The sequence below is a fragment of the Lactuca sativa genome, chromosome 6 (assembly GCF_002870075.4).
Source record: "Lactuca sativa cultivar Salinas chromosome 6, Lsat_Salinas_v11, whole genome shotgun sequence".
Taxonomy (NCBI): domain Eukaryota; kingdom Viridiplantae; phylum Streptophyta; class Magnoliopsida; order Asterales; family Asteraceae; genus Lactuca; species Lactuca sativa.
In genome coordinates this window covers 136,533,948-136,549,304 of record NC_056628.2, presented here as the reverse complement: position 1 = coordinate 136,549,304, position 15,357 = coordinate 136,533,948, and the positions used below count along the sequence as shown (strand labels likewise).

Genomic DNA, 15,357 nt, shown 5'->3' with positions numbered 1-15,357 from the left:
CTGTCACCGACTCAGTCCCCTGCTTGAGGGTCAGAAACTCATGAGCTAAACGTTCCCTCTCCACCTGGGGAACATACTCATCACGAAACATCACAGTAAACCTCTCCCAGGTCACTGCAGTCAGCTTAGCTGTCGAATAGCTCGCGGTTACAAACTTCCACCAGTCCTTCGCCCCCAAGCGAAGCTGGTTGAGTGCGAACCGCACCCTCAAGTGCTCTGGACACGAGCACGTATAGAAACACCCCTCTATGTCTGAGATCCACCTCATAGCGGCGATCGGATCCTATGTACCATCGAACTCTGGTGGTTTCGTGTTGCTGAACTCTCGGTACAGCAACGAATCACCACCCTGGGGTCTCGCAGCAGCAACAGCTGTTGTGGCTGCAGCAACAGCATCATCAGTCAAGGCAGCGTAACGCTTGTCAAACGTCTCGATCAGTGTGGTCTTAATAGACCCAAACATCTTCGGAATCTCGGCTCTGATGGCAGCAGCCACCTCCTCATGGATGATCCGACGGATCTCCTCATCACTCACCCCACTGCTCCCAGTGGTATGGTGTGTCCCGACCATGATCAACCTCTGAATACAACATAAGAAATATCAGGGACACTCTCGAGTATACTCACACTCGATAACTCAATCATCCTCACTTCTGGTACCCCAAGGATTCTTACTTGGATTGCGCACCAATCCGGTGTTTTCAATAGTACGGGCCCAATACTATTGTCCACATCGAATCAATATACAACCCAAGTCCTCCTCCTAGGATCCCAAGTCGTAAATACTCTTCTCTCGCTATGCACTGGCTACCCTCAGTAGACCTCTCATGAGCTCCTCACTGCTACCTACTCACTCTTAAAGTATCTCATAGCAGCAGTAATCTCCTAGGCTAAGACATCACAAATCAGGCCACTCTAGTCCTCATAGGAGTACCTAGCCTCTCTAACATGCATAACATAATATCTCATAACTCATAACATATAATGTAAGGGTATTTTGGGGATTCACCGTTCGGGCGCTGGCTGACCGTACACACCATCCACTCTGCTTGTTTCCAAAACTTCTTTTTCTTTTTAGAAAATTTGCAGTTTTGGTTGTAAAATTTCTCGAATCCTCGGTTTGAGTTCAAATAAGCCCGCAGGTGCATACGAATCCCTCAAACCAAGGCTCTGATACCAACTTGTAACAACGTAAAATTTCCAATTTAATTTTTAATTTTTAAACCACAAAATGTATATCATATCATAATCTCAAATCCAAAACAACAGTGTTTTAAAAACAAATCCCAAGATCTCTCTAATGTGAACTCCATCGGTGTGGGTGTGTACGAGTCAAGCCGTCGCCTTCCTACGGTCCTCGCTGGTACCTGAGACATCAAACACAACAACTGTAAGCATAAATGCTTAGTGAGTTCCCCAAAATACCACATACCACAAATACACCACTCGAGGCTAAACCCGACCCTCTGGTCAAGATGTCTCAGCGGGACCCTCCAGTCCCGCAGCTCGTCGGACCCTCCGGTTCAGTCATAGCTCATTGGGCTCTCTGGCCCGGTCTGAATCGTTGGACCCTCCGGTCCGGTCTATATAATCATACAGCATACAAATAACGTATAGCATGTAATCTCTAATATAACACATAATCTCATACATAGCATATAAGACCCTCTGGTCAACTTAGAATACCACTCAAGGTAACGTATAGTGAGAAGACTCACCTCACGTAACTTGGTAACTCGGAAAACCTTGAACTCGGTGAATAGGACCTAGCCTCCGCCTAATCATATGAAATATACACTCGTCATCAACATAAGTTCCCAAGGCTAGACCAAACTCTCTAAACACTCTTAGGAAGGGTAAAAGACCATTTTACCCCCTGCTTGGCTCAAATACACTAGAGTTGACCAAACCCTAAAAGTCAACAAAAGTCAACCCTCTCCGGGTTACCCTGCGCGTACCAACATGTACGCTGGGCATACCCGGAGCTTCCACAGAATCGGGGTACGCGACAGTCTACGCCGCGCGTACTGGGATTACGCCCAACGTAACACCCAGTTCCCTTATCCCATTCATTCAGACCTTAATCTGTTAAGACTTTCGTCCAAACTCTAGATCCGACTCCTTTTATACGACTTAACCCATAAAGTCGAGACCTTTACGCCTTCGCACGGCTGTAGAGGTCACTTTGTGCTCAAAACACCATTTCTCTTTCCATAATGGGACTATAACTCATGCATGACACTAAATCCACGACCAAGACTGGATTTTTATGAACCCTTAACATCAAACACACTAGAAGAGGCCAGATTCATGCTCATGGAGACTATTTGCACACAAAGTCTCAAACTTTGGACCCAAAAACCCTAAAATGGTCCTAAAAAGCAAAACTTAAGAAGAACAAGGAAAGCTCTGAGCTTTTTACCTCAAAAGAGATCTCCAACCACTGTAGAGCACGGATATACACTTGTTCTTCCACTTCTAGCACCAACAATGGCTCCTCCTTCCCTTCTTCACCTTGAAAAGTTAGCTCCAAGCTCAAAACATACACACACAGGATAAGGCACGGATCTCAGCTCTCAAGGGACTCACTCAAGGAATATGGTGGCTAGGGCAAAGGGCCACATGTTCATTTTATAGTGCACAAGCCAGAAATTAGGGTTTGCATCTGTGCTCACTACGCCCAGCGTACCCCTGAGTACGCCCAGCGTACTCGGTCAAGTCTGCGTCCAAATTAAGCGCGTGAGTACACGCGAAGTACACCCCAGTATGCCCGGCGTACTCTCCAATTCAACATACAACTCAAGGGACTAAACTTGCCAACTTTCAAAATAGAAGGGCCATAAAGCTTACCTGGATTTTGGGCTGTTACAGAAAATCATGTATTACCACCATGAAAGAAACTTGTCGGGTGTTGGTGGGTGTTTACAATTAAATACAAACCTGATGTTACAGTTGAAAGATACAAGGCGAGATTGGTAGCTAAAGGCTATACACAAACTTACGGTATTGACTACTCTGAAACCTTCTCTCCAGTTGCAAAGATCAATACAATTAGGGTTCTTTAGTCTGTAGCAGCAAATAAAGAATGGCCCCTACACTAGTTTGATGTGAAGAATGCTTTCCTACATGGAGAGCTAAAAGAGGAAGTTTATATAGAAGCGCCACATGGATTTACAGACAGGTTTAGAGAGAAAGGGGTGTGCCTTCTAAAGAAATCCATTTATGGATTAAAACAGTCCCCGAGAGCATGGTTCGGGAAGTTCACCTTAGCCATGAAAAAGTATGGATTTAAGTAAAGTAACTCAGACCATACGTTGTTTCTTAAACGGATAGGCAAACTCATAACATGTTTAATAATCTATGTGGATGATATGATTATCACAGGAGATGACAAAAAAGAAATAACCAAACTCAGGAGGAGATTGTTTAAAGAATTTGAAATGAAAGATCTTAGGGAACTCAAATACTTCCTTGGGATTGAAGTCCTGAGATCAAAACAGGGGATCTTCATGTGTCAAAATAAGTATGTCTTGGACTTACTTGCAGAAATTGGTATGATTGATTATAAACCAGTTGACACTCCAATGATTGTGAATCAGAAACTCTATATGGAGGAGAAAAAAGAGCTGGCTGAGAAAGAAAGATACCAAAGAATGGTAGGAAAACTGATACACCTCTCACACACTCGGCCAGACATAGCGTATGCCATGGGAGTTGTAAGTCAGTTTATGCATCAACCCCATATGCTCACATAAAAGCAGTCTTAAGAATTATAAGATATCTCAAGGGAACAGCCGGACATGGAGTCTTGTTTCAGTCAAATGGTCATCTTGAAACACTACTATATACCGATGCAGATTGGGCTGGCGATAATGGTGACCGAAGATCGACCTTAGGGTACTTTACCCTAGTTGGTGGGAATCTTGTTACATGGAGAAGTAAGAAACAAAAGGTGGTGGCCCTTTCAAGTGAAGAAGTAGAATTTCAAGGAATTGCAAGGGGATTAACCGGAGTTTTATGGGTACGGAAGCGTCTAACAGAAATAGGGTATCCACCACAAGAAACTAGCAAAATTATGAGTGACAACAAGGCAGCCATCCAAATTTCAGAGAATCCAGTTCAGCATGATCGAACGAAGCACATAGAAGTAGATCGACAATTCATCAAGGAGAAGTTGGAAACAAAGATCATCACACTCCCGTTTGTTTGATCATAGGACCAACTTGTTGATATCTTGAAAAAAGCTGTTAATGAAAAAAAATCTAAACGAATGTTTGGGCAAGTTGAATTTTGGAAATCCCATTATTCAACTTGAGGGGGAGTGTAAAAAGGAAGGCTCAATGAGATCAACGAGATTGGTGACCAATCACATCATATCCCTTGCAATTAGGAGAACATATATCTGCTTTCCATTCATCAAGAATTGACAGCCAGCAAGAGTATTTCTTCCATATTTAAATCATTGTAATTTAGTATAAATTATGGGTTCTCTTCCTCATTGTGAGATACCTTTAAAAACGAATAATACAAAACAATCGGTTCAAAGGAATTCTTTTATATTTTTTATCATCCAATCCCCTGCAGACGTGAAAAAGTGAAAATCTAATCCCCTGCAAACACAATCGATCACAACAATGACAGACTAAAAAACGAAATTAAGTAGAAGAATAGCGATCAGCGGGAGCGAGACTGAAAAGAATCAAAATTGGCCGGCATTTGATCCCGCCGGAAAAGGAATTCCAAAATCATCGTAGAAGGCTTTTTGGAAGACTCTCATGTTGACTTTTGATGACCAAAAGAAAAAAAAAATAAGTACTTCTTAGGCAATAGTGACGTTAACCTATAAACGTATACATAAGATAGAATGAGACTCTAAGAGGAAGAAATAACATATTTAAAAGTGGAATGCATAAATAAAAGTATGATACAAAATATGGACTGAAATTGTAATCCACGAGGGTGAAAATTGAAAATATACAATAAAAAATCACATAAACCGTTGTTTGATCTGGGACCCTCTAAAAACCACGTAATTTTGTACAAGGTTGTCAAGATCGGGACCTTATCTATGAACCTATGATCGTTTTTGGGTTTGCAAGATCGGGATCGAGATCCTAAGATCCCACAAAATAAAATATAATTTTAATTTATAATTTTTAATAATGAAAAATATTTCAAACATTCAACTTTTCGTTCAAAAATTATAAAAACTTCAAAATATTAGTCATAAGGTACAATACAAAATGATAAATGGTAAATTGGTAAAGGGTAAAAGATATTAAGTGGTAAAAAATATCATTTGCAAAAAAAAAAAAAAAAAAAAGTAGGATCGGATCGGATCTCGATCCTACGATCCTACCCCAAATACGTACCTTTTACGATCCTGATCGTTATTCATACCTAGGATCGTACGATCCTACGGATCGCAATTTTGACTACCATGATTTTGTATATTGATTTTGATTTTAAACACCTCTATTTTTTGCAAAGTTTTTCCAAACAGTCCCACTTCTACAAATCCATCATAAATGGATGTTTGAGTGTTATATTTTAATTAAATATTTATATAACGATGATATTTCTAACCGTTTTTTTAACCATTTTTGGATGGTTGGATAAATTATTAATTTATTGCTCATTAGCTGAGGAATAAGCAATAAATAAGGGTGAAAATTCTTATTATAATCAGTTTATTTCACTTATCATTACCATAATAAACTGATTTTTAAGAATTTCTATCAAACATGTAGTTTATTATGGTGGAAAGTATCTTTTTTTTTTTTATATATTTTTTGTTTTCCAAATACCCTTAAACGTACAAAAGGACAAAAGGTGCAGTTTTCTTCTCTGCCTATATAATCTCCCAGTATTGCTATCCATTAAATTAGAAACGTTGACCAAAAGAGTCTTTTTTTTTTTTAATAGTTTCTTCTCTGCCTATATAATCTCCCATTAAAATGAATATTATTGCATTCCATTAAATTAGAAACGTTGACCCAAAAGAGTCTTTTTTTTATAGAAGAAAAAAAACATAAGGGGGGGGGGGGGGGGGGGGGGGGGGGGGGATTAAGATATTTTATTTATTTATCTATTTATTTTATTAACTAACAGCAATAAAGACATCGTTATGATCGAGACTGCCCATCTTTATTATCATCTTCTTTCCCATCACATTGGATCAATAGAAGTCAACCATTTTGACTCTTAAGATGGTTTTAGTTCCGGTATATTTAGAATACCCTTTTTAACGTATTTTAGATGTACAAAAGGTGCAGTTTCTTTTAACGTATTTTAGATGTACAAAAGGTGCAGTTTCTTCTCTGCCTATATAATCTCCCATTAAAATGAATATTGCAATCCATTCAATTAGAAACGTTGACCCAAAAGAGTCTTTTTTTTATAGAAGAAAAAGAGATTGGGGGGGACGTTGACCCAAAAGAGTCTTTTTTTTATACAAGAAAAAAAAGATTGGGAGGTGGGCATGTGTTTCCTACTTTTTCAGATCTGTGAACCTAGGTTTAAAGTCACTTATGAGTTATGATACCTTCGACCTCTTTCTTATCTCCTCTAATTTATCTCTTCAACTCACATAATGTCTCCGATGAACGAGTTTGATCACCTCAAAATTCGTCTAAAAGATATAAAAGAGGCCACAGAAAACTTCGGTATCGACAGGAAGATCGGGGGTGGTGGGTTTGGACCGGTGTACAAAGGAAAACTCACTCTCTCTTCTGGCCGACGAGCTGTCGTTGCTTTCAAGCGCTTAGATCCAAGATTTGGACAAGGAAACACCGAGTTCTGGAAGGAGATCATGTTGCTTTCAGATTGCAAACATGAAAATCTCATCTCTCTTTTAGGCTTTTGCATTGAAGGAGAAGAAAGAATCCTTGTATATGAATATCTATCTCGTGGGAGCCTTGATCGCTATCTTTCTAACCCTCGTATGACATGGAACCAACGCCTTAAAATATGTGTTGGGGTTGCACGTGCTCTAACCTACCTTCATGATCCAAGAAAAACACAACGAAGAGTACTCCATCGAGATATTAAAAGCGCAAACATCCTTCTTGATGCTGAATGGACTCCTAAAGTTTCTGACTTTGGCCTTTCAAAATTGGCTCCAGCTAACCAACCACGAACATATGTTATCTCTAATGGTGTTGGAACACCTGGATATTGTGATCCAGTGTATATCGAAACGGGGTTTCTATGTAAAGAGTCTGACGTGTACTCTTTTGGAGTCGTATTGTTTGAAGTGATGTGTGGGAAGTTATGTTGTGAATATCGTAATGGTCAGTTGATTAATATTTTAGTGCCTAGATGGAAAATTTGTTGCGATAAGAACAAACTAGATAATATTATTTGCCCTGGTTTGAAAGAGCAAATAAATAGGGATTCATTAGTGACGTTTTCAGCTATTGCCAATCGATGTTTAAGTCGAAGCTTTGAAGTTCGACCAACAATGGCTGAGATCTTGAAAAACCTTGAGGTCGCACTTGAACAACAAGTAAGTTTACTTCACCTTCTATGTTTCAAGATATATATGACAATGATAATATTATTATTACTGTAAATTACTGAAATCGTCCCTATGGTTTGATCAAAATTATACGTTTGGTCCCTACCTTTTTTTTTACATTCGGATCGTGGTTTGATTTTGTTGCGTTTCTCGTCCCTATGGTTTGGTCAAAATTGCATGTAAGGGACGAAAAATGCAATAAAATGAAATCTCAGAGACGATCCGAATACAAAAAAAAGTTAGGGATCACACATGTAATTTTGATGAAACTATAGGGACGATTTTATTAATTTACTCTTGTTATTATTTGTAGAACTTTAATCCAGAAAACAGTGCGCTGGTCGATATTTCCAAGCTTGCAATTCCTCGGATATCCTACACATCACATCAGGAACTCCATTCACGTCTCTCCAAAGGGATTCTTATTGATGGGGGACAAACGGTAATTAACTGTTTCTATTGTGTTTATTTATATATAATATTTTAAATGATTTTTATTTTGAATATGTTTATAAACAGTGGGTTTCAGTAAATAAGAATGGAAGAATTCGAGAAATGATATCTGCTGTAAAATGCGTCTCTGGGGGGTGGTTTGTATCTGACACCGCAGATGATTCAAGGTTAGTGCATTTTCTTCTAGCTAGTTAATATGTTGATTGGAAAGTGCCTTCCTTCTAAGCCTTTGCCTCATGAAATGATTTGTTATGGTTTTGTCTTGTTTAATTTATAAATTGCTAAAAGAATTCTTTAAAGCTTATTTTCGGTCATATATTCTCACATTTTCGATTTTAACTAATAAACATCTAAAATTTATACCACAAAAGGTGACTATTAGAGTACTATATATATGTTTCTATTATTTTGTGTATGTGACAAAATAGGTGACTGTTAGAGTATTATATTATCTATTATTTTGTGTATTTATGTGATGTAGATCGTTCCCTAGTTAATTAGCGCAAATTACTTTCTATTTATACACTTTGGTAGAAACACTGAATTGTGTTTGGTAAAGCTATTGACCAGTTTTTTGCATTATAGAATAAGATTATCATTTTCACCTAACACCAATATCACCGATCTAACAAAAACTTCGCCATTAACAATTCTGAATTAAGAAGTATTAAAAATTATGAATCTGAATCTTATGTTTTGGAAGTTGGAATCCAAAACATATCATAAAATTAACAAGTGAACCTTCTTGATGGTGGTCATACTTCTACAAGAACTCAACCTGATGTTTCTTCTAAATATAGTAATTCCATGGAAGGTATGAAACCATATTGAAAACTAACATTTAAGATGATCAAAAGTACCAAACTCGAACAATTCAGGTTCCAAAGGCTTATGGAAGTGAAGTCCAGAAGTGTGATGAGTCTCCTCCATATATAGGTTCGAATTTGAATTTAAAATTTTTGAAAAGAAAGGAGGAGAAGAAGAGTAAATATGAAAAGATCCAAGTGCCTAAGCAAAAAAATTCTCAAGATATTAAAAAAGTGAAAATTGTTGAAATCAAGAGTTTTTGTTCCAAGAAACCGTATAGAAAAAGTTGTGGAAAGGGAAAAAAAATCTTTTGGTTAGTAATACGAGACACTTGATGGTTTTTGTTTTCCCGCCAAAGAGACTAGAAGATCAATATTTTCTCAAGATTTAAAGTTGATTATTCTCTATATGCCGTAGGGATGAGCATGAGTCGGTTTGGGTCGGTTTTTGGCTAAAACCAAACCAAACCGTAGAAAGTAGGTTTTTCGATTTTTAAACCCATATAGGTTCGGTTTTTGCATGGTTTGGTTTTTCGGTTTTCCGGGTTGGGTTTATGGGTTTTCGGTTTTAAACCGTGGGTTTATGAGCTCCTATTTTTTTTTCTAGTTTTTGGGTTCAAACCTAGTGAAAATACGTTGCGATAAATAGTATTGTATCTACTTTAAATATACCAAAATAAAGAGTACAAATTCTAGTATTATAAAAACATAAAAATGTTTAAAATATCAAAGTTTAACACCATTAACAGTTTATTGAAAATAAACATAAAGTATTAAAGAGATAAAGTCTAAAGTCTAAAACTAAAAGTTTAAAACATAATAAATAATATATATGTGGGTCGGTTCGGTTTTTATGGACGGTTTTATACGTCAAAACCGAACCAAACCGTTATTTTTCGGTTTTTGTAAAATTCAAACCTAAACCGCCGGTTATTGTTTTGGTTTCGGTTTTTCGGTTTCGGTTACATCGGTTTTTCGGTTCGGTTTTTGCTCATCCCTAATATGCCGATACTTTTTTAAAGAGCAAAAATATTAAGCTGCCAACTTATTTTTTAAAACTTAAACGAATTCCTAAATGTTCATATTCAATACTGAAATGTTGAAAGAAAGTGAGATAAAGACAAAAGCTGTGATTGTGATTAAAATATAGAATGCACGCACATGGGTTAGTTGAAAATTTCGAATGTGTCAAAAAATAAAGAAGTCGATATGCTGGTTTTATTACATGACAAAATCTTCAGGGCTCCACAAATGATTTTAAGGGTTGTACACGGAAAATTTATATTATCTTGAAAAAATTCTCCAAAAAATTATACTGAAATTTTATATTATTTTGAAAAAGCTCCCCCAAAAATTATACTAATTATCATTTTTTTTATATATTTCTAGTTTATTTTTATATATAATAATTGTAATTTAATATACTGCTTAGTATTTGAAATATCTTATTATATATTAAATTATATTAATTAATAAATTTAGTATTTATTTATTGAATTCATATAAAAAATTTAATACATACTAAGGATTTGAAACAAAGTAACATATTTTAGAAAAGCTTAAAATAAAAATATATCTTAGAAATAACATATTATACTAAAACATACAATACTATATATAATATTGTATAACATAATGACTACATGAATTATTTTACATAATATGATAATTGGATATGAAGAGGATCTTGTCGTACCAATTGAAGTAAACAAAATGTTGTCGATAGAGGTTGAAATGACAATGGATGAAGACAATAATTTCTAACAATTTCTTGTTCGATATAATGTATTACAAAATATATAAATTTTTTATAAATATAATCTTGTTTATTTCATATTTATTTATAATAAATCAAGGTTCTAAATAACGTAAGACGTGACTTGGCGGCAATGTCAAGCCTCAAGATTTTCCGAGCCTTGGTGAGTTACGACGTTTCTAAGGCGTGAGTTAAGACGGCAATTTTCTGTATAATTAATATTTTAATATGTTTTTCAACTATTATTCATTTTTATACACATATACGAGTTAAGACGGCGTTTTGATAAAGCTTGGAGGCAGGTGCAACCATGACGAACTTTTTAGAACCTTGTAATAAATTAATAATTCATTCAAATTTATTATATATAAACAATTTATTCTGTTATAATTTTATGATAATATAATTTATAATATTATTGTAATAAAAAACAATAGAATATATATTTGTTAAAATATAATTAATAGACATGTGTGTTTAACAATATATAGAAGTTACAAAAATGTATATAATATGAATATACTTTTGGGATAAAATTTTAAATAGAATCGAAAATTAAACACTATTTACATTATTTTTTTGGACAATGGACTTAACAAGGTAACTAACTTTTTGGTTTGTTCATATATAGGTAACTATCTTTTTTTTGTACACATCTAGGTAACTAATTTTTTGAAAGCGTTCACATATGACCATTATGACCGGCTGTAGCATATTACATCCAGTCATAACCGATAATAATTGTCATATGTGAACACTTCCAAAAAGTTCGTTACCTAGATGTGTACAAAAAATAGACTGTTACTCAGATGTGAACACGTTTAAAAGGTAAAATTAAATTACATGAATGGTTCCTATACTTTGGATAATTTGTGTGTGTGGTTCCTAAATTATTCGTTTAACTTGGATGATGCCTACTATTTATTTTTGTTCGTTTGGTCCATGTCTTACCTCAAATTCTTAAAATACTATTGTGCCTTTTTTTAATTTATTTTATAATTAATTTTCTTATTTATGTATTTATTATTTATATTTTTAAAAAAATTAATAGACTCGACATCAACGTCTTCACTATTCCTTCTTTTTAGGTCCTTCAACTCCAGTGAACCAACGCAACAACACACTATCTCTTCATTGAATTTTCCACCACTACAAACCAATAGAAGGGTTGTTGGGTTGGTTCGCCAAGTTGAAGGACCGAAAAAAGAAAGGATAGTGAAGACGTTAATGTCATTAAAGATGGAAAGGGAAGAGAAGTTGAGGAGGATGAGAGATCGGATGGTGATTGGTGGGACCGAGCTTAAATTTCTCGAATGTGGTTTCAGGTTTAGGGTAATGAGATACAAATATATGTGGTCTATTAATGTTTTAAAATATATAAAAAAATATATGTAAATAAGAAAATTAACTAAAAAATAAATTAAAAAATGGCACATTAGTATTTTGAGGTATGATAGGGACCAGACGCATACCAAAAACAAATAGTAGGGATCATCCAAGTTAAAAACTAAGTTAGGGACCAAACGCACAAAATACCCAAACTACAGGGACCATTCGTGTAATTTACTCGTACATCTTCAGTTTGTTCACATCTGGGTAACTATCTTTTTTTTTGTACACATCTAGGTAACGAACTTTTTGGATGTGTTCATATATGACCATTATGACCGGTTGTATATAGCCGGTCATAATGGTCATATGTGAACACTTTTAAAAAGTTCGTTACCTAGATGTGTACAAAAAAAAATAGTTACTCAGATGTTAACAAACTGAAAAGTTAATTACCTTATTAAGTCCACTTCCCTATTTTTTTAGTTTATTTACTAGGGAAATAAAAATGGAATCGAAGATGGTCTTAGCAAAACCAAATCCCATACCAACTCTCAAATTTAAGTCATAGTCCATATCCATACACAACAAGATGCTACTTACAACCTTTTGTTGGCCCACTTCCTCATGCACAAAACAACCCATGTTCGCTTATCCACTTTTGAAAGCTCACTTTCTTTCAAAATCCTTTTCTATTAATCCCCCTCAGAACCTCCCACCGTGTTTTCATCTATCACACCCTTTACAAAAGCAAGCTAAAAGTCCGATTATTAAACCCAACATTCACTTTGATCATCAGACTGAATCTATGACTTCAAAATATAATGTATTACTTAAATTGGAAACTTGAGAACTAGTACCCCCAACCTATGAGACGTAACATCGTTTGAATCGATTCGCTTTTCCATCAAAAATTTAAAGCTGATGGAACTCTTGAATGTTATAAAGCATGTCTCATTACAAACAGAATTGTCCAAGAGTTTGGATTGATTATGATGACACCTTTAGTCATGTATTCAATCTGGCTATGATATAATTTGGACGTTTCTTGGCTTTGTTATGGGTCTCAAATTGGACAGAAATCAATTTGATGATCCAATGCATATCTTTACGACTATCTCCATGAAATAGTATACGTGCACCAAATGCTTGGTTCTCATACCCATCTTAGCACGGCTATGTGAGTGCATTACTAAAGTCGCTTTACTTCACTAATTATAATAAGAGTGACATTTCTCTTTTAATCTATAAATGCAACAATGTCCTTTCCCTACTACTTCTCAATGTTAATGACATTTTAATCACTACGTCCTCGAAAAAATACCCTTAAAATTGGATAAATTTGGCGTTAAAACAAAATTTTGAAATGATCAGCTTGGATCCATAGACATATTTTTTGGGCATTTCAGTTACTCGTGTCGTCAAGAGTAAGTCTCATAATAATAATAATTAAAAAAAAAAAAAAAAAAAAAAAAAAAAAAAAACCTATAGCGACATTATAACTAAAAAAAATGTGCAATATTGCAAACGTGTTGCTACTTTGATTGTTACCAACTCCATTCTCAGGAGGATCTCATTCAATGACCGGGCTTGAACTTTTGATTTGAGGGGGCTAAACGTAAAATATGTATAAAAATTAGAGAACAGGAGGTGTCATAGTCAAAATTTATAGTTTTAGACTTAATATATAATTTTTTTAATGCTTATGGACTAGTTGTGACAAAAAAACAGGGGGGACCACAGCCCCCGTGGCCCTCAAAAAGATTCGGCACTGATCACATTGACAATGTGTCTCTATACCATAATTTAGTTGGTGCTCTCTATTACCTCACTTTCACAAGATCGTACATAACATACACGATGCACTAGCGTCGAGGATCAGACCCTTATGTTACTAGATGCCATGATAAGACTACAAATGGTGCTTTATGCGCTAAAACGAGCATAACTCTGGCTAAAGGCTCTGTTTTATGCCCACAACCAGTCAATCAAAGATTAAAAGAAGGAGCACGTACTGATATGGTTCATAAGGAGCCTTACCTATTTTGATTCCCAAAACACTTTTTATGTGAAGTTATGGACGATTTTATGTTTTATTTTTGACGTTTTTTGGGTTTTATTTTTGAACATTTGTTAGGCCCATGGCCTTTTTGGGCCGGTTTAAGTTTTTGCTTCCTATTTAGTAGTTATGTAATCTCTATGGTCATTCATCAATTTTATAAGAGCTTAGTTGTCTCTACAAATTATATGACATTGATAACCAAATTTGATTTTTTAATTATGAAATGAAACTTGATAATATATAGGTAGTAAAAACAATTGTGATATTTGCAGGTTTTCAAATGTCCAATCGGGTATGTTGTACTATGGTTTCAAAATAAATGGGAGAACTCAGTTCTTGACATCAAATGTCACATACACCGTTTACCTTGTTTTCAAATGTGATAATATGAACAAGGAAACACATGTACCCTTCAAATGGAAATTGAACAGTGAGACGAACTATTCAACTTCATGCCTGACGCTTGATAGAGGAGATGGATGGCTAATGTCTCGACTATATCAATTTACCAGCCATCGCAAGGATTATGATTTTGGGATTGAGTTTATGCTACCAACTCAGTACTCACGTACAATGTTCTATCTTGAAGGCATTGAATTTAAGCCTATGGAGTATGTAGATTGATAGAATATATAAATTTGTTTTCTTTACTTCATTTTCTTAAGATTTCGATTTATTTGCACAAGCTAGCATGGGGACAACTTTTAGTCTAAGAAACCTTGGCTTGTACACCGAACAATAATGGAAAAACAAATACGTTGCTAAATTTATTAAGTCGAATGTGCCATGCACTTTTCTTCATTCAAATTGCCTCCTTTGCACTTTTCCCCCTAATTGATATCTATTGAAGCAATTATGACATATTGAATCTGATAATTATTTGTAAAGTTCATATTCTTTTCGCTTTTTGAGATGATAATTGTGATCCATCGTCAATTTCAAGAACAGAAACTTGAAAAATGTTGAAATTTTTGGTCATTTCATTCTCAAGCAACCTCCTATATTAAAATATCAATTAAATTAAAAGGAATAATATTCATCATAAAGATAGATGGTCACATGGAGATGTTAACAAAATGTCACTTCAAGAACAGCAGCCCAAGGTGACGACATCTATCCCGACGAAATTTGTCGTTGCTAAAAGTAGGGCTATGCTGACGACATGTCGTCACCATAGTTTTTGCCAACTTTGACCAGGAAAGCTATGCCGACCACGTGTCGTCGCAACATATACTGAGGGACGACTTTTTTTGAGGTCTTCTGAAAACCTATGTGGACGACATGTTTTCGGTATAGCTAGGTTACGACAAATGGTATTTTCATTTATTTTCATTCCACGGTGCAGAAAATCGAAACGATGTAGTTCTTTTGAAAGCTATCCCGACGGCATGTCGTCGACATGCCATATGGCAATCCGTGTGAAATAGCTATG

At 35.4% G+C, this 15,357-nt stretch overlaps 1 protein-coding gene across 2 annotated transcripts; it reads left to right on the top strand.

The window, feature by feature from the left end:
- The first annotated feature begins 6,282 nt into the window (after positions 1-6,282).
- Positions 6,283-14,726, top strand: LOC111908538 (probable serine/threonine-protein kinase PBL7). Of its 2 annotated transcripts, none has more exons than XM_023904355.3 (4): positions 6,283-7,507; positions 7,833-7,961; positions 8,039-8,139; positions 11,623-12,164. In XM_023904355.3, exons 1-4 carry the CDS (start codon positions 6,593-6,595, stop codon positions 11,927-11,929), a joined length of 1,452 nt encoding a protein of 483 aa, XP_023760123.1. In that variant the 5' UTR covers positions 6,283-6,592; the 3' UTR covers positions 11,930-12,164. The 2 variants fall into 2 exon arrangements, with proteins under 2 accessions (XP_023760123.1, XP_023760122.1); XM_023904354.2 differs by lacking the exon at positions 11,623-12,164 and adding an exon at positions 14,198-14,726 and having other exon boundaries at positions 6,299-7,507.
- The last annotated feature ends 631 nt before the right edge of the window (positions 14,727-15,357 follow it).

Coding starts and splice junctions, on each gene's coding strand:
- LOC111908538 (XM_023904354.2), top strand. CDS start 6,593: ATGTCTCCGATGAACGAGTTTGATCACCTCAAAATTCGTCTAAAAGAT. Junction 7,962..8,038: donor TTATTGATGGGGGACAAACG/GTAATTAACTGT, acceptor GTTTATAAACAG/TGGGTTTCAGTAAATAAGAA. Junction 8,140..14,197: donor GACACCGCAGATGATTCAAG/GTTAGTGCATTT, acceptor TGATATTTGCAG/GTTTTCAAATGTCCAATCGG.